The sequence below is a fragment of the Anneissia japonica genome, unplaced genomic scaffold, assembly GCF_011630105.1.
Source record: "Anneissia japonica isolate Jap-2015-1 unplaced genomic scaffold, ASM1163010v1 scaffold287721_len753485_cov172, whole genome shotgun sequence".
Taxonomy (NCBI): domain Eukaryota; kingdom Metazoa; phylum Echinodermata; class Crinoidea; order Comatulida; family Comatulidae; genus Anneissia; species Anneissia japonica.
Genome location: NW_022699480.1, coordinates 380,475 through 397,188, shown reverse-complemented (window position 1 = coordinate 397,188; position 16,714 = coordinate 380,475). Strand labels below are relative to the sequence as shown.

The following is a 16,714-nucleotide window of genomic DNA, read 5'->3' as shown; positions in this document are numbered from 1 at the left end:
CTCTGGCACCACCCCTGAAATGAAGTCTTATTTCAATGTATCATACTCATGAATAATTGATTTTGATATTTTTCTGTACATATGTTAATTTCACTGCCATACTTCTTCATATCGACTCTTAACACTGTTCGACATTGGTCAGTACTACATAGCGCCCTCTGCTCATTTTTCAATCCTAAAATTTTCAGTACGTGATGGTGGTTGGTGATGGCTTTTGCTTGTCGGTTTTTAACTGCAATTATAATCCATATGCTGCCTCACCAGCTAATATGCATGTTAAGTCATTGGCCTACTTGGATATGAATGGAATCTCATTCAGCAACGACTGTTGGCACAGTGTTAGCTGCTCTGACATATTCCAGTGGAGACCAAGAGGGAAGAAAGAACAAGAATATTTTCTCCATTGCTGTAATTAACAGTTTTAAGTCCATGAAGTACTGCTCTTTACAAATGTAATAGTGTCACCACTTACGGTACTCGTCCATGCTCACACATTTTTTATTGCCTGTTTAATTTTGACTTTTTACATATCTACCAACACACTTAGTCCTGAAAAATTTTATTTAGACTTTTTTTATTTAAAAAAAATATAACATTTTGTTTTCTTATTTAGCAAATAGTTTTTCCAAAAACATCCAGATGGAGGAGAAAATAAAAATGAAATTTTATTGGTGAATTGAAACATTGTAGTGATGGGATGGTTAAATGTCATTAAATTTATATTATTAGGAATAGAAATAGACAATTCTTTTTTTTTTTGGAGATTTCAAGGCAGCGGCGGGCGTAATAAAAATAAAGAAGATTGAAATTTCCATTTTTTCGTGGTGGTAAAAAAAGTCTCACCTCCCAATCGATATAGATACAGATATAAACATAAATGAGTTGAGATAGTATAAAAAAATTAATAGCATTGAGTTAATATTGTGATTAATAACAGATGTTGTCAAGGCAAGGATAACATTATAAGCTTCTTCGTGTATAGGCCCATGGGCCATGTATTAGAAATTAGCTATAACCAATAAATAATTACATAAATTCTTTGTACAGAATGCATTTATTGACAACTGATATAAATAAGACAGAAAATATGGCATGAGATTTGATGAAAGTGGCATAAACATTGACTGAAAACACAATACAGTATATTGTACAATGATGTTTTATAATATCATATGATTTTTTTATGTATGTGTAGAAAAGTATGAATATTGTAGGTCTAATTTTGAATGTATCAGATCAGATATTTAGCCTAATGTTAATTTGAGCTAAAGAATAAATGTATGCAAGTGCTTTGGCCTTTGTCATGGACATGAATGGATAATTTGAGCAATGCTTTGAAAGCAAATGACATCGGAATTCATTTGACCTTTATAGCATATCATCACCAAAACTATCATATCATTTAAATGTAGGTCATAGGTCAGAATGCTGTGTCTGGAAAATTGTGTAGTATTGTTGCAGAATAAGATTCCAGATTATCATTTCATATTTCAGACAAAAATTTTATCTTTGACGTGAGATGCTTGTGTTTGTAATAATAGGGATGAACTTTTTTTTTTGTTCTCTCAATTGAAAAAATTGTACTGGTAAATTTGTCCATACAGAGAGCCTGCAAAGCGCGTGCAATGTGAGGTATTGCCACTTTTTTTTTTTTTTTTTTTTTTGCTTCATAAAACAATAATACATAACCATAGCTTATGCCTGGCCGGACTGGAATGATGTTCATTTACTGAAAGAGACCCGCCTAGGCTACCAAGGCCTATAACTGCTTTTTTTTTTTTAAATTTTAGCAACACAATTTTTAATGGTTGGTCAGTTATTTTTACTGTTAAAATTGACGGCTAAAATGGCTTCGGGTGAAAACTGTTAACTATTATTGTTCTTGTTTTTTCTTTTAACTTAGGCCTATACAAATTTCAGTTCAATACCCATGTCATACTCAAATATTGATTCACCATTCTTGTTTCTGCTGTAAGCAGCATTTGGGGTCTGCCTAATTTCCATCTCATATACTACCTTGAATAACAGTAATATAAACCAATCAATGAGTCAGTCATTTGAATTTTTTTTGTACACTGATTATCAATGGGTCCCCTTAACCCAATGTACAACAGGAAACCTACAGTACACATTACATCATAAAATCTGAGGTTGTTTAGTGCATTTGGTGAATTAATGTATTTATACATTGGCAGCACAGTGGGGGAGGGGCAGGAGCTTAATCCCCCATTGGAATTGGAAGGGCAAGCCCTTGGGCAAGTCCATTGGCCATGACTCAACATTATTCCAGGCCAAAAGGGCATAATTATCCCCTGACCTCTTAAAAGGACCTTTTTCTCTACCAACACCCTCAGATCCCCTAGAATGTATTTTCTATGCTAGTAATTAGGTAAGTTAAGCGCGGGAACGGTTTGGTTTTCTAACCTTGAGGTCGGAGTTTCCATCCCTCACTGTGAATTTCACTTGTGTCCTTGGACGAGGCACTTTATCTGCATTGCTTCTCTCCACCCAGGAGTATAAGTGGATACTTATAAGGCCCCAAAGGCATATCCTCTGACCTCTTAAAAGGACCTTTTCCTCTACCAAAAGACCCTCACCTTCTAGTACCATACTATGCTAGTATTTCGGTTAGTTAATTCCATGGTATACATTGGTTAGTGCATGTATGCAGTGCAGTAGAAGTTGGTTTGATGCATTGCCTAGGTCGGTTTGGTGCATGTTATATTGGTTGGTTTGCTGGTTTGATGCACACTTTAAACCCTCGAATAAGTGCCGCGGCGCTTATAGAATTTTTGGAGGCTTCAATACGGCACTTATGCCAGAGCAGCGCTTATTCAAAAGCGGCATTTATTAAAAAAATATTGGCATGGTGCTTTCCATTCCTACGTATTCCCATAGTACGGTAGGCCTATCTTAGACCCTACATCATCATAAATAAATAAATGTTCATAAAGATATTCTTGTGTCTTCATTTATTATAATACATTATATTTAAAACCCTGTTTCTCAAAGTGTTTCATTACACACAGGGTAATATGTACTCTCGATTAAGTGCCAAGGAACTTTTTCAATATAGAATAATCTTGAAGCGTCACTTTTTCGAGAGCGGCGCTTATTCAAGGGTTTTGGTTGGTTTGATGGATGTAGGTTGGCTTAGTTAGATGCATGTTTGTAGGTTCATGTACAGTATGTGTAGTTGGTTTTATGCATGCAGATTGGTTTGGTGCATGTATAGTATGTAGGCTGGTTTGGTGCATGTATGTAGGTTGGTCATGTATAGATTGGTTTGATGCAATTATGTAGGTTGGTTGGTGCATGTATGCAGGTTGGTTAGATGCATATAGATTAGTTTGATGCATGTTTGTAGGTTGGTTTGGTGCATGTATGGTTTGTTAGTATGGTGCTAGTATATGTATGGTTTATGCATGTATAGATTGGTTTGATGCATGTATGTAGGTTAGTTTGGTGCATGTACTGTATGTATAAGTTGGTTTGATGCATGTCTGTAGAATAGTTGGTTTATGCATGTATGTAGGTTGGTTTTGTGCATGTACAGTATGTAGGTTAGTTTGGTGCAAGCGGGAACAGTAGATGGTTTGGTGCATGTATATAGATTGGTTTGATGCATGTATGATGTAGGTTGGTTTGGTGTAGTAGGTTGGTTAGATGCATGTAGATTGGTTTGGTGTATGTACTGTATGTATAGGTTGGTTTGATGCATGTCTGTACAGTAGTTGGTTTATGCATGTATGTAGGTTGGTTTTGTGCATGTAAGAGTAAGTAGGTTATTTTGATGCATGTACTGTATGGTTTGATGCATGTCTGTACAGAAGTTGGTTTGATGCATGTATGTGTAGGTTGTATTATGCATGTGTGTTGGTTGGTTTAATACATGTAATGATTGGTTTAATGCATGTATGTAATGCCAATGGTTGGTTTGGTGCACGTATGTAGTAGGTTGGTTTGATGCATGTTTGAGGTTGGTTTGGTGCATGTACGTACAGTACATTGGTTTGATTTCATGTATGTACTGTAGGATGGTTTGGTGCATGTATGTAGATTGGTTTGATTGCATGTATGTACTGTAGGATGGTTTAATGCATGTAAGTAAGTTGATTGGTTCGTTTGATTAAATTGGTGTGGTGCAGGTGAAGGTTGGTCTGGTGCATGATTGGTTGTTTGGTTTGATGCATGTATGTAGGTTGGTTGGTTTGGCACCTTTGCTCCCCATCAGCCCCATATTTCAAGACTCTTAACTACACCACTGTATTTAAAGATTTCTGATTTCTTCTCCATATGAGCATTAATGCTATTTCAATTGTGATGTCAAAGATATTTTAAAGAATGAAAAAAAAAAACATGTATGCGAACAGTTTACTTGGTATTTTTCATTCGGGCTCAGACCACTCTCCTCAGATACATTTTTAAATATTTATGCATTTATTATCTAGCATTTCTGATGTTCTTATATAGCTGTATATTGTGTATATAAAAAACAACTGAGAGTTAGAATGGAATCAGTGAGTTGTTAAGAGTTTGTTAGGCACGTCCTACCACACATAATATCATAAAGACATGTTAGTACAAGTGAATTGTATTTTTTCATTTATTAGTTACACAAAGAGCTTCAAAAAGTTAGAAAGATCTCAAAAAACAATCATAAATGCTTATAAATACTCCAAAAAACAACAAAGTATTATCATCAAAATTGACTGCAAATAACCCAGATATCATTCCCAAATATATATAATAGACAAACCCTAATATTAATGCCATTTTCTTGTATATAATAATTAGGATTTTAAGCATATTTTTTCTTTCTTTTTAAAACTGATTTTTAGAAAACAAGGTGATTAGAGCGAGCCATTTGGAAAAAATACTCTGTTATCATACACACCAGTACTTAATGGGAAGGAATCTGGAAGAAAATAATGCAATAATTATTACAAAAATGAATACAACATATATATACAATATCTGTTTCCCAAAATTACTTTTATGATTTAATAGAAAAATTAATTCTATATCAAAACTACCTTCATAAAACTCAACTGGATTTGCACACACCCACAGTGCATAGTAAAAATACACCCAAATCAACTACTGTAGTAGGATTATCACCACCATCGGACTTCTTTGTTTTTATGTTTATAAAAAAATTATTGGTAAAAAAAATGAAATCCAATTTACCATAAAGTTGCTAAATTGTACTTTATGTCTTCCTTCTTTAAAGATACATTTTGAGCAGAAAGTGGTATCCAACATTCCTCAAATGGAATTGAAATTAAAAGTGAAACAAACTGAAGAGTGATTTGTAATTGAAATACTGGTGATCTACGGAGCAGTTTTACTTTGAAATTGACATAGCACAGGCAGGTTTATTTTTATTATGAAGCAGATACTATCTTGTCAATAACCATTTATATTAAGTCTACTAACACACAACAATAGTTAGTCTAGAGTATTAGCCATTCTACAGACTACTTACTATAGCAAACACACAGACCACAGAGTTGCCGATTCAAACTATCATAATGTTAAATCCATTTTTTCTGTATAATTGATGTTAAATGTTTGCAGGTTTCAAAATAGTTGCATGACAAACTTTTGTTTGAACTGTCTTTATTATGATGACAGTTCAAACATAAGTTTGTCATGCAACTATTTTGAAACCTGCAAAGTTTGGTCAAAATGAGTGACAAAATAACAAAAATAAGTAAATGATTTAAGTAGTATCTTCACTGAATGATACATGCATGGTTTTGTCAAAACAGTAGTGTTTGTACTAGTACAATATCATAGATCCCTGTATTATTGCATCACAAGTATACTCAATCAGCAATTTTTTTATTATGTCTCATCCAACATAACTTTCTATTCACTTGCTTCGGAGTTTACTATTTTGAATATATGGAGGTGGATTGAAGACCTGTTAAGATTACTCCACACGCACACGCGCACACACACACTTTCATTATCTATGACTTATATTATATAACCATCATATATCTTACTATTCTATAATATTCTTTCCACAAAAACAAGCTATCATGAAAAAATTTATTAAACACCTTACATAATCTAAATTAGTACTTATAACTTGAAAATATAGACCGACAAAGAAAGTCATTCTTTAACCAAAAGAAAGAAAATTACATCAAAGTGACGGAAAATAAAAAGAAACCACACTAACAAAATAATGTATAAGCTTTACCACAAAATGATTAACACTGTGGGTTTATTGGTTTTTTTTTTCTTTTTTTGTCCAAAACATATAAACTTTGGTATTAATTCAGATTCAACAAAAATATTGATCTAATATAGTTCCCATATACAAAAACACAATCAAGATTTTAAAAACAACAAATCCTGTATGGACACCGCAAAGTTTCTCAATCTTCTCTACCTTGCTACCACCTTCCATAAAGATAAACAAATGATGCACAATGAAACATAACATTAAAACATTACTTGATAAATTTGCAATATTCAGCATTCATAAATTCTGATCAAAATCAAAAGCAGTACTTTGAAAACAAATAATTATTTTTCTATAAATAAAACCATGGAAATCAAAATAGAGAATCTTTATGTAAACTGAAAACATTTCATTTCTTAAACTACTGAACGGAAAATCTGAGGGGAAAAAAAACCAGACACAGCAACTATCACAAATTTTAAAACAACTTGGCTAGACCTGACCACAACAGTATGCTAACAATTGTTTAATATATAACAGTACAAATCCAAAATGAAAGAAAAAGTAAAGCACTTCAAACATTGCAATGCAAATCACAATGAAATATCTGAATTACACACAGTGGTTTAATTTTTCTTCATGTTTTTAAGAATATATTGAGAAATAATAGTATTGTGGTCCTAGTGTCGATCACCAGGCCTAAATTCTCCATTACTATATAGTAGCAATCTAACCACAACTGGCCTTAGGCCAAGTAAATACTACCTACACAGCAGATGTTAGAGAAGGCCACACAATACATACCCACCTCAATATATTTCTACAAATATTGGATTTGACTGCAGTATTGAACTCTTATTATTACAAACAAGCTGCATTGTAATGGAAAAATAAAATATCAAAAACAACTATTCAAATAGAAAAAACAAAAATCACATTTCGGTACCATTCCACTTCATATTGCACTGAAAATAATTAAAAAACTTGTTGCCCTGATCATAAAAGATTGATATAATAGTAATTAAATATTCCCCCAACATAGTACTTTGGGGTGGCAGCTGACTTCAGACGAACCTCATCTATTTGAGTATCTTAGCACCATATCCTTGTGTGATGGAATATGGAGGAACGTCAATACCATGCCAGGGAAACTTCAACCCAATATTCATAGTAAAAACCCATTGTCATGCAAAATTTATCAGTATTACTATTATTACAGACTTAAGAAAATACAAATTGATCATGCAAATAATCATGCATTACTTTGACATCAAATTAGTCATTTATCAAAAATCTTAAAAGCTTTAGTGAAAAACTTGGTTTCTAAAATTTATTTTAAAAATAAACAAATCTTTTTTTTCTTCATAATGAAGTTTTCTGATTTGTGAAATTATAAATAATATTAATTAATTATACAGTATTAAACATTTCAAAAATTTCAGTGACAGAACAAACATACTTTGCAGGATCACAATAGCTACTATGAGGTATAAGAACATACATAACATATAGAACAGTTTGATCTTGATATAAAAGGTTGGAGAAAAAATTATATATATATAAAAAAGCTTTTTTATGAATCACAGGTAGGAAATACTGCACAGAAAAATAAAAAGGTCGAGTAACAAAATGTACTCTTTTCTGTTGCCTCAATATAAACCTATGGAAAAGATACAAAAAGGAAACCGCATTTTAAAACTTGTTAATTTATACATCTTTCTATATGGTGCAAAAATGTGACATCTGAAAACTTCTGCAAAAATTCAATGACAAATCTTAAATAGGAACCATTTAAATTATGTAAAAATTCATCAAAATTGCAAAATTTGTGTAATGAATAGTGATTATTGTTTCTTAGTCTTACTAATCATACAGCAAGCAAACACCTTCACAATAGTACAAATACTGATTCAAAATGTTTTTGTAAAACACAAACTCACCAATTACACTTTGTATATTCATACTGTGTTAGAATCCTAAAATCACTTGAGTACGGCCACATCTGCTGATGCTTGTCAAGTTACAAATTATTATTCAACAATTAATATATTTCTCTAGATTAGGGGGGGGAAACACCCAAATAAAAAGTCTGGCAGTTTGCCCCCACATTTTAGATACCTATCACTAACAATATATTACATCCTCCTAAGAATAAATAAAACAATTTCTAATTGATATTATCAAATTTGTTGAACCTGTAATCAAGATATAAAAAACTAAGAATCTTCTTTATTACATCTACAATATTTGCAAACTTGAATAGATCACTGATATTAACAAAACAGTTTATGTAGCGATAGATAACTGCAAGTCTCCTATTGATGGACCATCTGTTTCAAGACAGACATCGCCGTCAGGTAAAGGGACTTTTCATCTATACACACATAAATGTTTATTAAATGATTGCCCAAATGCTAGTACTTAATATAAGGACTGAAAAATTGCACGATATATGCAAATGTTCAAACTGCTGCTTGGCATCAGTAAGTACAAAATGAAGGGATGAGCTCATACTTCATGGATGACAAGTAATTATTAACATCAACTGACACTATCAGGGAGATATGTCATGGGGTTACACTGATGTGAAAATCTCCAGTATACTGTAATTTTGCTTATTTGCAAGCAAGTAATCTTATTTCAATGACTGGTTAGCATTTCAGCCTTAAGATTCAGAGTATTATAAAAAAAAATCTGTTATGTTTTCTATTAGAATATCAAGGTTTATAAACATAGGTGATCAATGACATTACAAATCAATACAAATCGATAATATGTGACTTTACTCAAGATATTCAATAAATAATTTACTAACTTCTACCATTCTTGGACACTTTTCCTGGACAGATTTAACTAGCAACATATAAACCAGCTCTGACTAACTATACTGGTATGGAGTTAATAATTTATTCATCTAGTGATATACATTTAGCACACTTATTAATAGGACATTTACCAATTGTCAGTGGGGACAGATGCACAATGACAATGGATTACAGGTTATGTATTGATGATAAAAGCTAGGTATACCAACTTTCAAATCTGGCTTACGAGTACCAGCTTAAAAATTAGCACACATTATCTGTTGTCACGTGTGGAATAGACCATTGCACAATTTGCATTTATCATGCTTTTTTGGTATCACTAAATAGACTTGGACAGACAACAAACTGGATTAACTGTCATATTTTCATCTCATCAACTAAATTCTAATGAGAAATGTCCTTTATTATGTTAGGTTTTTGTAACAGATCACTGTAAATTTGGCCACAACTATTTCAGAGGCTTGAGTTGTTCACTAGATTTGGCAAGAGACAAGCAAATATGGTAAAAGTTAATGTGCTTTGGAGCGATCATGGCAAATTTATATCACTTCTTTAGTGAAACAGTCACCATTTCAAATATAAAATCATATAAATGTTTCATGTAGATGTATGCATGCACCCATATCTGATCATACATGCATGCACACACACACATTGATACATGTACTGCACATATTTATGCAGCACAAAAATTTAAAAAATATTGGTTTAATTTGATTAAAATATTTTCCCAAAATGATAAATATATGCTACTGCACTTTAATTAAATTATCTAAAGTATATATTTTTATATATATATATCTATATATAAGTTACTGCTCCCAATGCACAACCATTTTCTTTCTTGTCTTGCTCTACTAAAGGGTTTACTATTGAATGAGCGTGCTAATTATGCAATTGTGTTTACGATACCATATTTAAGACCACTACACACTGACCAACATCAACTTGCTTCAACAGCTCGACACGAATTACCAACGGAAAGGCATGGTGCGAGGACGATCTGAACCTTCTTTGACGAGAGGCTTGTGAAACTCGCGTCCTGGACGAGAATGGATAGTTGCCCAGCATATCTCACAATAATACTGAAGACAGGTAACATTAGCACAAAAGAATGGTGCAAACTTTCCAGCACAACGTGTTCCTTGGCATTCATCACACATCTGGTCATCTAGCACATAAGGCTTCACTTCAACCTGTTGTAATTCAGAATTCATAGATTGTATACATCACTCAGATTAATCTTCCTTACAACATTTGTATTATTGAAACTATAATTTACCATGTTTATACCCATTTATAAATTAACAATATTACAATACAGAGGTGAGAGTAGTAGACTCGTAATGTTTTTTTTCCCTTATCATGTCAAACCACAAGCCTGTTTCAATTTCGATAATTATAATATTCTTTTATATGAGGCTCAGTCAACTGTGGCAAGGAAATTAATTAAGTACTATATATACCATACCTCTAGGATAATCAATTCATTATAATCTCAATGTTATCCATTTCAAATTAGTATGATGTAAATCGCATAAGAATAGATTCTTTTTAAGAACATGAAGTACATGTAAATGAGGAATATATTATGTGCATTCATAGGCTTGAATTTCCCTACCAGTATCACAAGCACTGCACAGTTAATTAATGCATGCATGAATGCATGTATTGTTTCAGGGATCACCTTCAAGAGTACATAAGCAATAATACATGAAATACTTATAGTTAATAATAATATTGTCAGTTGTACAAAATTGGAGCCACAAATTACTGAGGAATTGATATGAATGTGTTGTCAGCCTAGGCTCTGGTGAACACCATCTGGCAGAAACCAATAATCAATGGTTCATATTGATGGTGCTAATCACCATGAGACTGCATTGATAAGAGTACAAAAATTAACAACTACATTCAACCACTAGTATAATATAAATATACCCTGTATTTTTAACACAAGATACACATACAAAATACACATAGCAGATACGCCTACTCACATCAGAAAGAAAATAATTACAATCTTTACAATTTATGGTTAAAATATATAATATTCTGGACTATTTCCGAAAGTAAATGTTCATTTTATGCAACTTTAGGGACCACAGGGTGTTCATAAATTAAATCAAGTTTCATATTTTATTATCCTTATGAAAATTCATTTTGACGCTGTACACCATGTTGGCATATGGTATATAACTACAGTATACCTAGGCCCTAGTCTAGATCTAGATTAGCATTGAAGGGTATAGAATGCAAATAAATTTATAAAAGAATTGAATTGTCAGTATTTGCTTTATATACAGTAACTGTACAGTATTTAAAATATTGTTTTAAAAAATCAAATTAAGCACAACTGTAAACAGTGACGAAAGACCTAACGATATCGTGTTGAAATTATGAGCGATTGTCAAACTGTTTCCTGTTAGTAATTGAATGATAATAATAATTCTATTTTGTTCCTTTTTAAAAACCAGACTTTAATTAAATTCTTTAGCTAGTTTTGAGTACATTGTTTGCACACAAGGTACAATGAAACCGAATGTGCATCAAAATTGGCTGGAAAAAAACTACATTTCCCATGCTGGAAATAAGGTTTTTATGACATTTGATAAGATCTGTGCCTATGAATAAATAATCTACTCCATTTACACCAGTAAAAATGCTTTACTATTTACTAGATCCTAGGCATAGCTACAGTAAGCATAATAAAAGTTTTGGTGTCAAACTACACTAAAAAAAAAAAAAAAATTTAACTATTTAACTGGAAGTAATGACAAAATAGTGCTGATTTTATTTTTTAGATATGGGCAATAAAACATTATTAAAATTTAAAAATTTTCATGACATAATATTCATTCATTGATGTCATCACTGGCATACTGTAAGTTATTTCTATAATTGAAGGTTTAAGTTGGCAATTGTAAAATGGACAGTTCACTGTATTCCTCATTACAAATTGTTTTATCTATTTTACCAACAAATATAATTTACTACTGCAAGTACAGCAGACAAATTATTTTTAAAATATTCCTCTTGTTTTTATACACAAATGTATAAGAAAGCTACTACTAGTATTATTTTAACATGAACAAGACACTACAAATTATAAACAGTAGAATTAATGTTCCACAACCTTTAATGTTATATAAAAGCAAAATTATAATGTGTGCAAAAATACACCAAGGAACATTCAAAACTCAATGATGAAATATATGAAATAATTTGACTTACTCTCTTATCGATGTCACCGTGCTGGAGCTGCACAAATCGAGCACTTATGGCTGCAATATAACTTTGCTGATTGGCAAATGCTACTCTCCCAGCACCTTTCGGGTACTTGAGTTCGGGATCAGTATCAATACCAGCATAACATACGCCGCCATACAAACGGTCCATAATCATAGCCAACTCAACTACAATTTTTAAAAAACATGACATTATATTACCTAGTTTAAACCTATATTTTTGTAGTTAATTATTATTAATTATTAATTTGTTATTTTTGTTTATTATTACCGCAATTAACCAATTAAACACCCCTCTTTGAATAAGCACCCTCTCTAATAAACGTCCCCTTCAGCGCCCCACTTGAAATATACGCCTCGTTCGAATAAATGCCCAGGGACGTTTATTTTTTCCCTCAAATAAAGACGCCCTCTCTCCACCCCGCCCCCCACCCCCAGATGACTTTAATCAAAACTAATGGAAGCAACATTCTCAACACATTCTATTAGTGTTCTACTCTAGTAGTATTATTTTTTTTGTTTTTCACTTGGTTGGGATCAGGAAGTCTTTATGATCATGGAATAACACATTTTGATAGCAATCATGTGTTGCAGTTCCACATTTACAGTGAAATTAAGGTGTGTTTATTGAGGATATACGTATCCGTTTACACCAAAAAAAAATAAACGCCCCTCAAAAGCCCTTCTCAACAATAAACACACATGGGCATTTATTCGAACAAACACGGTATGAACATTTCCTAAACATTATAGCCACAATCCATTTTTTTTAAGTTCAATCCCTTTAAGTATAAATAACGGAACTCATTTTGTAGACTAGGATATTTTCCATGTTATTTTGCTTGATCAGTAAAAATATATTGTGCCCCTTGTTTAAAAAGATATATTATCGATTAAATAAACATAGCAACGGGCTATAATGGCAGCAACGGGCAATGGTGCTGCCAGAAGACGAGAACAAGTATAATACACTCCGTTCTATATATCAGAAAAACGTTAGTGTTTTAATAAAACAAAAATTATTTTTTGACTGGTTGGAACACTGTATTACTAATGCATTATAATTACTACTTTGAAATGCAATCTCTTCAGTAATAGCACCAACATTAAGTAGGCTTAAGGGAAAAATCCTATGCATTCATTTACCTACGAACACACTATCACCCATTGACGACAAAGTGATAAAAGGAGAGAGCAGTTTAAAAGAAACAAGAATGTGGACAATTAGTAAAATGCAGAGCTCCTATCTCAAACTGTCAACTTCATAAAATTTGCAGGAATGCAAGCATGACTGTGCTGGTATTAATCAAAGATCTTTGATGGACTTGAATCTAAAATTGGAAATGTATATTAAGCATCTTGACATATTTTAATGTCTAGCAACAAATTCAGACTTACGTGCTCTTAGTGGTCTTGGAACACCACCAACAAATATTGTCTTGCGAGGATCTAGAGGCTGTGTGCCATCAAGAACAAAGTCACTATCTCCTAAATTCCATGGACGAATCTGAACCTAAACATTAATATTAACAAAATTAATATTGTAATCTATTTCAAAGTAACTGCTTATTTGTTAGTAATTAAATGTTTTGAGATGCTGTTTTAAGCTTCTATTGATTGTACTATATAAGAATAAAAACTGCTCTTACTGGTTTATCCTTGATGGTAGGGCTGGAAACGCATAGATATAACTTGTCACCTTCTTTGATACAAGCATCAATCAAGGCTTGAACAGACCTTTCATCTTGGAACAACAGGAATGCATAACCTAAAAAATGATCAACATATTTTTAAAAATTACGATCAATATTTAATCCAGGTACTAAATATTATTTCTCGCTCATACTTTATTTCAATTCACATTTAAATACTATGTACTGTACAAATACGTACATAAATACTAAATTCTCAGTGTGCATAGTAACCTAATCCAGAGCTTCATTATGCTTCAGCCCAAAGAAATACTTAATTAGATTAGTTAATGAAAGTATATTTAAACTACCGTATTATAAAGTATCAAGCAATTTACTCAATCTAATGTTGAAGACATGCTTACTGAACACTTCACAAAATAAATTAATTGTATGTAAGACACTAACCCTTTGGTGGGAAATAGGACTTGCTTTCAGCTTTATGAGGCCAATCAACGACTAAAGGTCCAAAACGACGAAAACTAGCTGTTATTTCCTCTAAAATGAAAGAGAACAAGAATATTTATTTTTACATTGAATTTTCAAATGAAATTTCATTATTCAAACAAACGTGTAATTTGACATGGTCATTACCAAATACCATACCTTCATCAATATCTGGCGGCAGTCCTCCAACAAACACCTTCCTTGAGAAACGTTCTCCATAGTCACGGGGTGACATGCGTGATGGTGATGTTAGTGAGGGAACAACTTGATCATGCTGACCATCATCCAGTAACCCATCAGTATTAAACAAAGGGCTTGACCCTGTGGAAATCAAATGTAATAATTCAAGAGTAATATTCAAAATGATTCTAATTAATACATCAACACTTCAAATGAAATTGAATATCCACTCACTGGTATCTAACAACATACTAATACATGAATAAATATGATAATTAGGAGAAAGATATCGCATTTCAGCTGGATGATCATTTTCCTGTTTCACTGGAAAAGGAGTGGTTGCCTTGCAATGAAAATCAAACTGTTTGATTAACCTAAATAATTATTAATTTGTATGAATTATAATAACTACTGTACATAGATACAGGTTCACAATATCTTGTAGATTGCAAATTTAAAGAAATCCTTCCGTAATGCTTTGATACATAAAGCTCATAAAAGCCAATTCATTAATGTTGTTCAGTGTAACCCATCATTAAAAATACCAGAACAATACCAATCAATAATGGGTATTATATTCACAGCCAATATGGCAAGAGATGATCAGGTTTTGAAAATCATACTAATATCCAGATTTCTCATTAAAGATAGCAAGGTCAAATTCCTTGATTAAAAATACCACAATAAGGATATCCCAGGAGATTGTGTCTTTGTCCAACCTAATTTGATTAACACGATTATGATGAGGAAGCATTCTCTTATGCTGAAATTGTTTTGTTTTATCAAGAATTAAAAGCATTTGATCATGCCATTCCCAACATAGTTTAATATATAATACCCATTTGACATCTTAGTTGCAAAATGCCATACCCAATTTAGAAGCAAATATCCTAAATATGCAAGCCCAGCTACGCAAGAAGTAGAGAACCTTTTAATGTCAGTGGGCATGACACAGTATACTGTATGCATATTTTTGGATATTTGTTTACTTAATTGTGCCCTATACATCCATCCACCTCGACAATATGGAAGTTCAACAATCCATAAGCTAATAAATTTTACTGTGAGAATATGAAGGGATATAGCAGGTACTATGGAATGTAATTAGACAGACGACTACAGTAATCTGCATCCGAACTGAGTGCCATATAAAAAAAATCCTTTTTTCATAAAAATGAGCACACTTTGTAGCATGGTCACTATTACCTTGTGACTGCATGCATAATTACTTATACTCATTATTGTACTGTACAGAAATTTTTACTTGCAAACAAAACATTTCAAGAAATATGCTAAGCACATTAAACAGAAAGGACAGAAATACTTCAATTTAAAATGCATGACTGTACATTCATATTATGATGATATTGGATCATCAAATGTACAATTTGATTCTATAATAAACTTAAAATTACAATTTACGATTTGTACAATGGTTTATGTAACTGAACTGAATAACGAAAGTCAGAATCAGCAACGGCATTTGACCTTAAGCATCTCATTATGGCCATGGACAGCCATATTCATGCACATTAATTATGAATTGAGGAAGGTAATAAACAAAGCCAGCCTTTGCACAAAGTGCAACTTAATTGCTACACATTTCCTACAGCAAGCTGTATTTGGTAATTCTATTTCCAATCTTAATTAATCATGGTTTAATTCAATTTTAATTTCTGGAATAATATATAATAGTAGTACAATACTGTAAATTAATGATACTGCCTTGGGATTTCCAATTTTGGGGATTTAATGAGTAGGTAGACAGCATTCAGTGAAAAAAGGACAATTTACAGTACATGTAATTGTAACTATCCAACCAGGTTTTCAAAAAACAATTATCACCACAGAAAAATGTATCTTCTCTTAGATAAAAATCAGTATTTTATAATGGACCTAAGTTATGGAATTCCCTTGACCCCTTTTCCAAATCTTTACCCAGTTTTTCTTCTTTTACAGTACCGGACAGTTTTATTGCAAAAATTCAACGCATTCAACCCGTTGCGTTTTCGTTGACAACGCGTTGGCGTTTTCGTTGGCGTTGTCGTTGAAACTGTTGACATCGTTGAGAGCTCAGAAATAGTTTATTCTGAATTCAACGCAAAGCGTTGAATTAACAGTTAC

At 32.3% G+C, this 16,714-nt stretch overlaps 1 protein-coding gene across 1 annotated transcript in view; it reads right to left on the bottom strand.

The window, feature by feature from the left end:
• Positions 1-5,886: 5,886 nt before the first annotated feature.
• The window catches only part of LOC117102976 (cytoplasmic polyadenylation element-binding protein 2-like), a 32,201-nt gene continuing 21,373 nt past the window's right edge, over positions 5,887-16,714 (bottom strand). Inside the window, exons 3-8 of the mRNA XM_033243430.1 lie at positions 14,570-14,731; positions 14,372-14,461; positions 13,922-14,040; positions 13,671-13,785; positions 12,259-12,440; positions 5,887-10,220 (exon numbers count right to left, since the gene is read on the bottom strand). Of these exons, the coding sequence (XP_033099321.1) occupies positions 9,996-10,220; positions 12,259-12,440; positions 13,671-13,785; positions 13,922-14,040; positions 14,372-14,461; positions 14,570-14,731 (893 nt within the window). The 3' untranslated portion in view covers positions 5,887-9,995. The remainder of the gene's footprint in view (positions 10,221-12,258; positions 12,441-13,670; positions 13,786-13,921; positions 14,041-14,371; positions 14,462-14,569; positions 14,732-16,714) is intronic.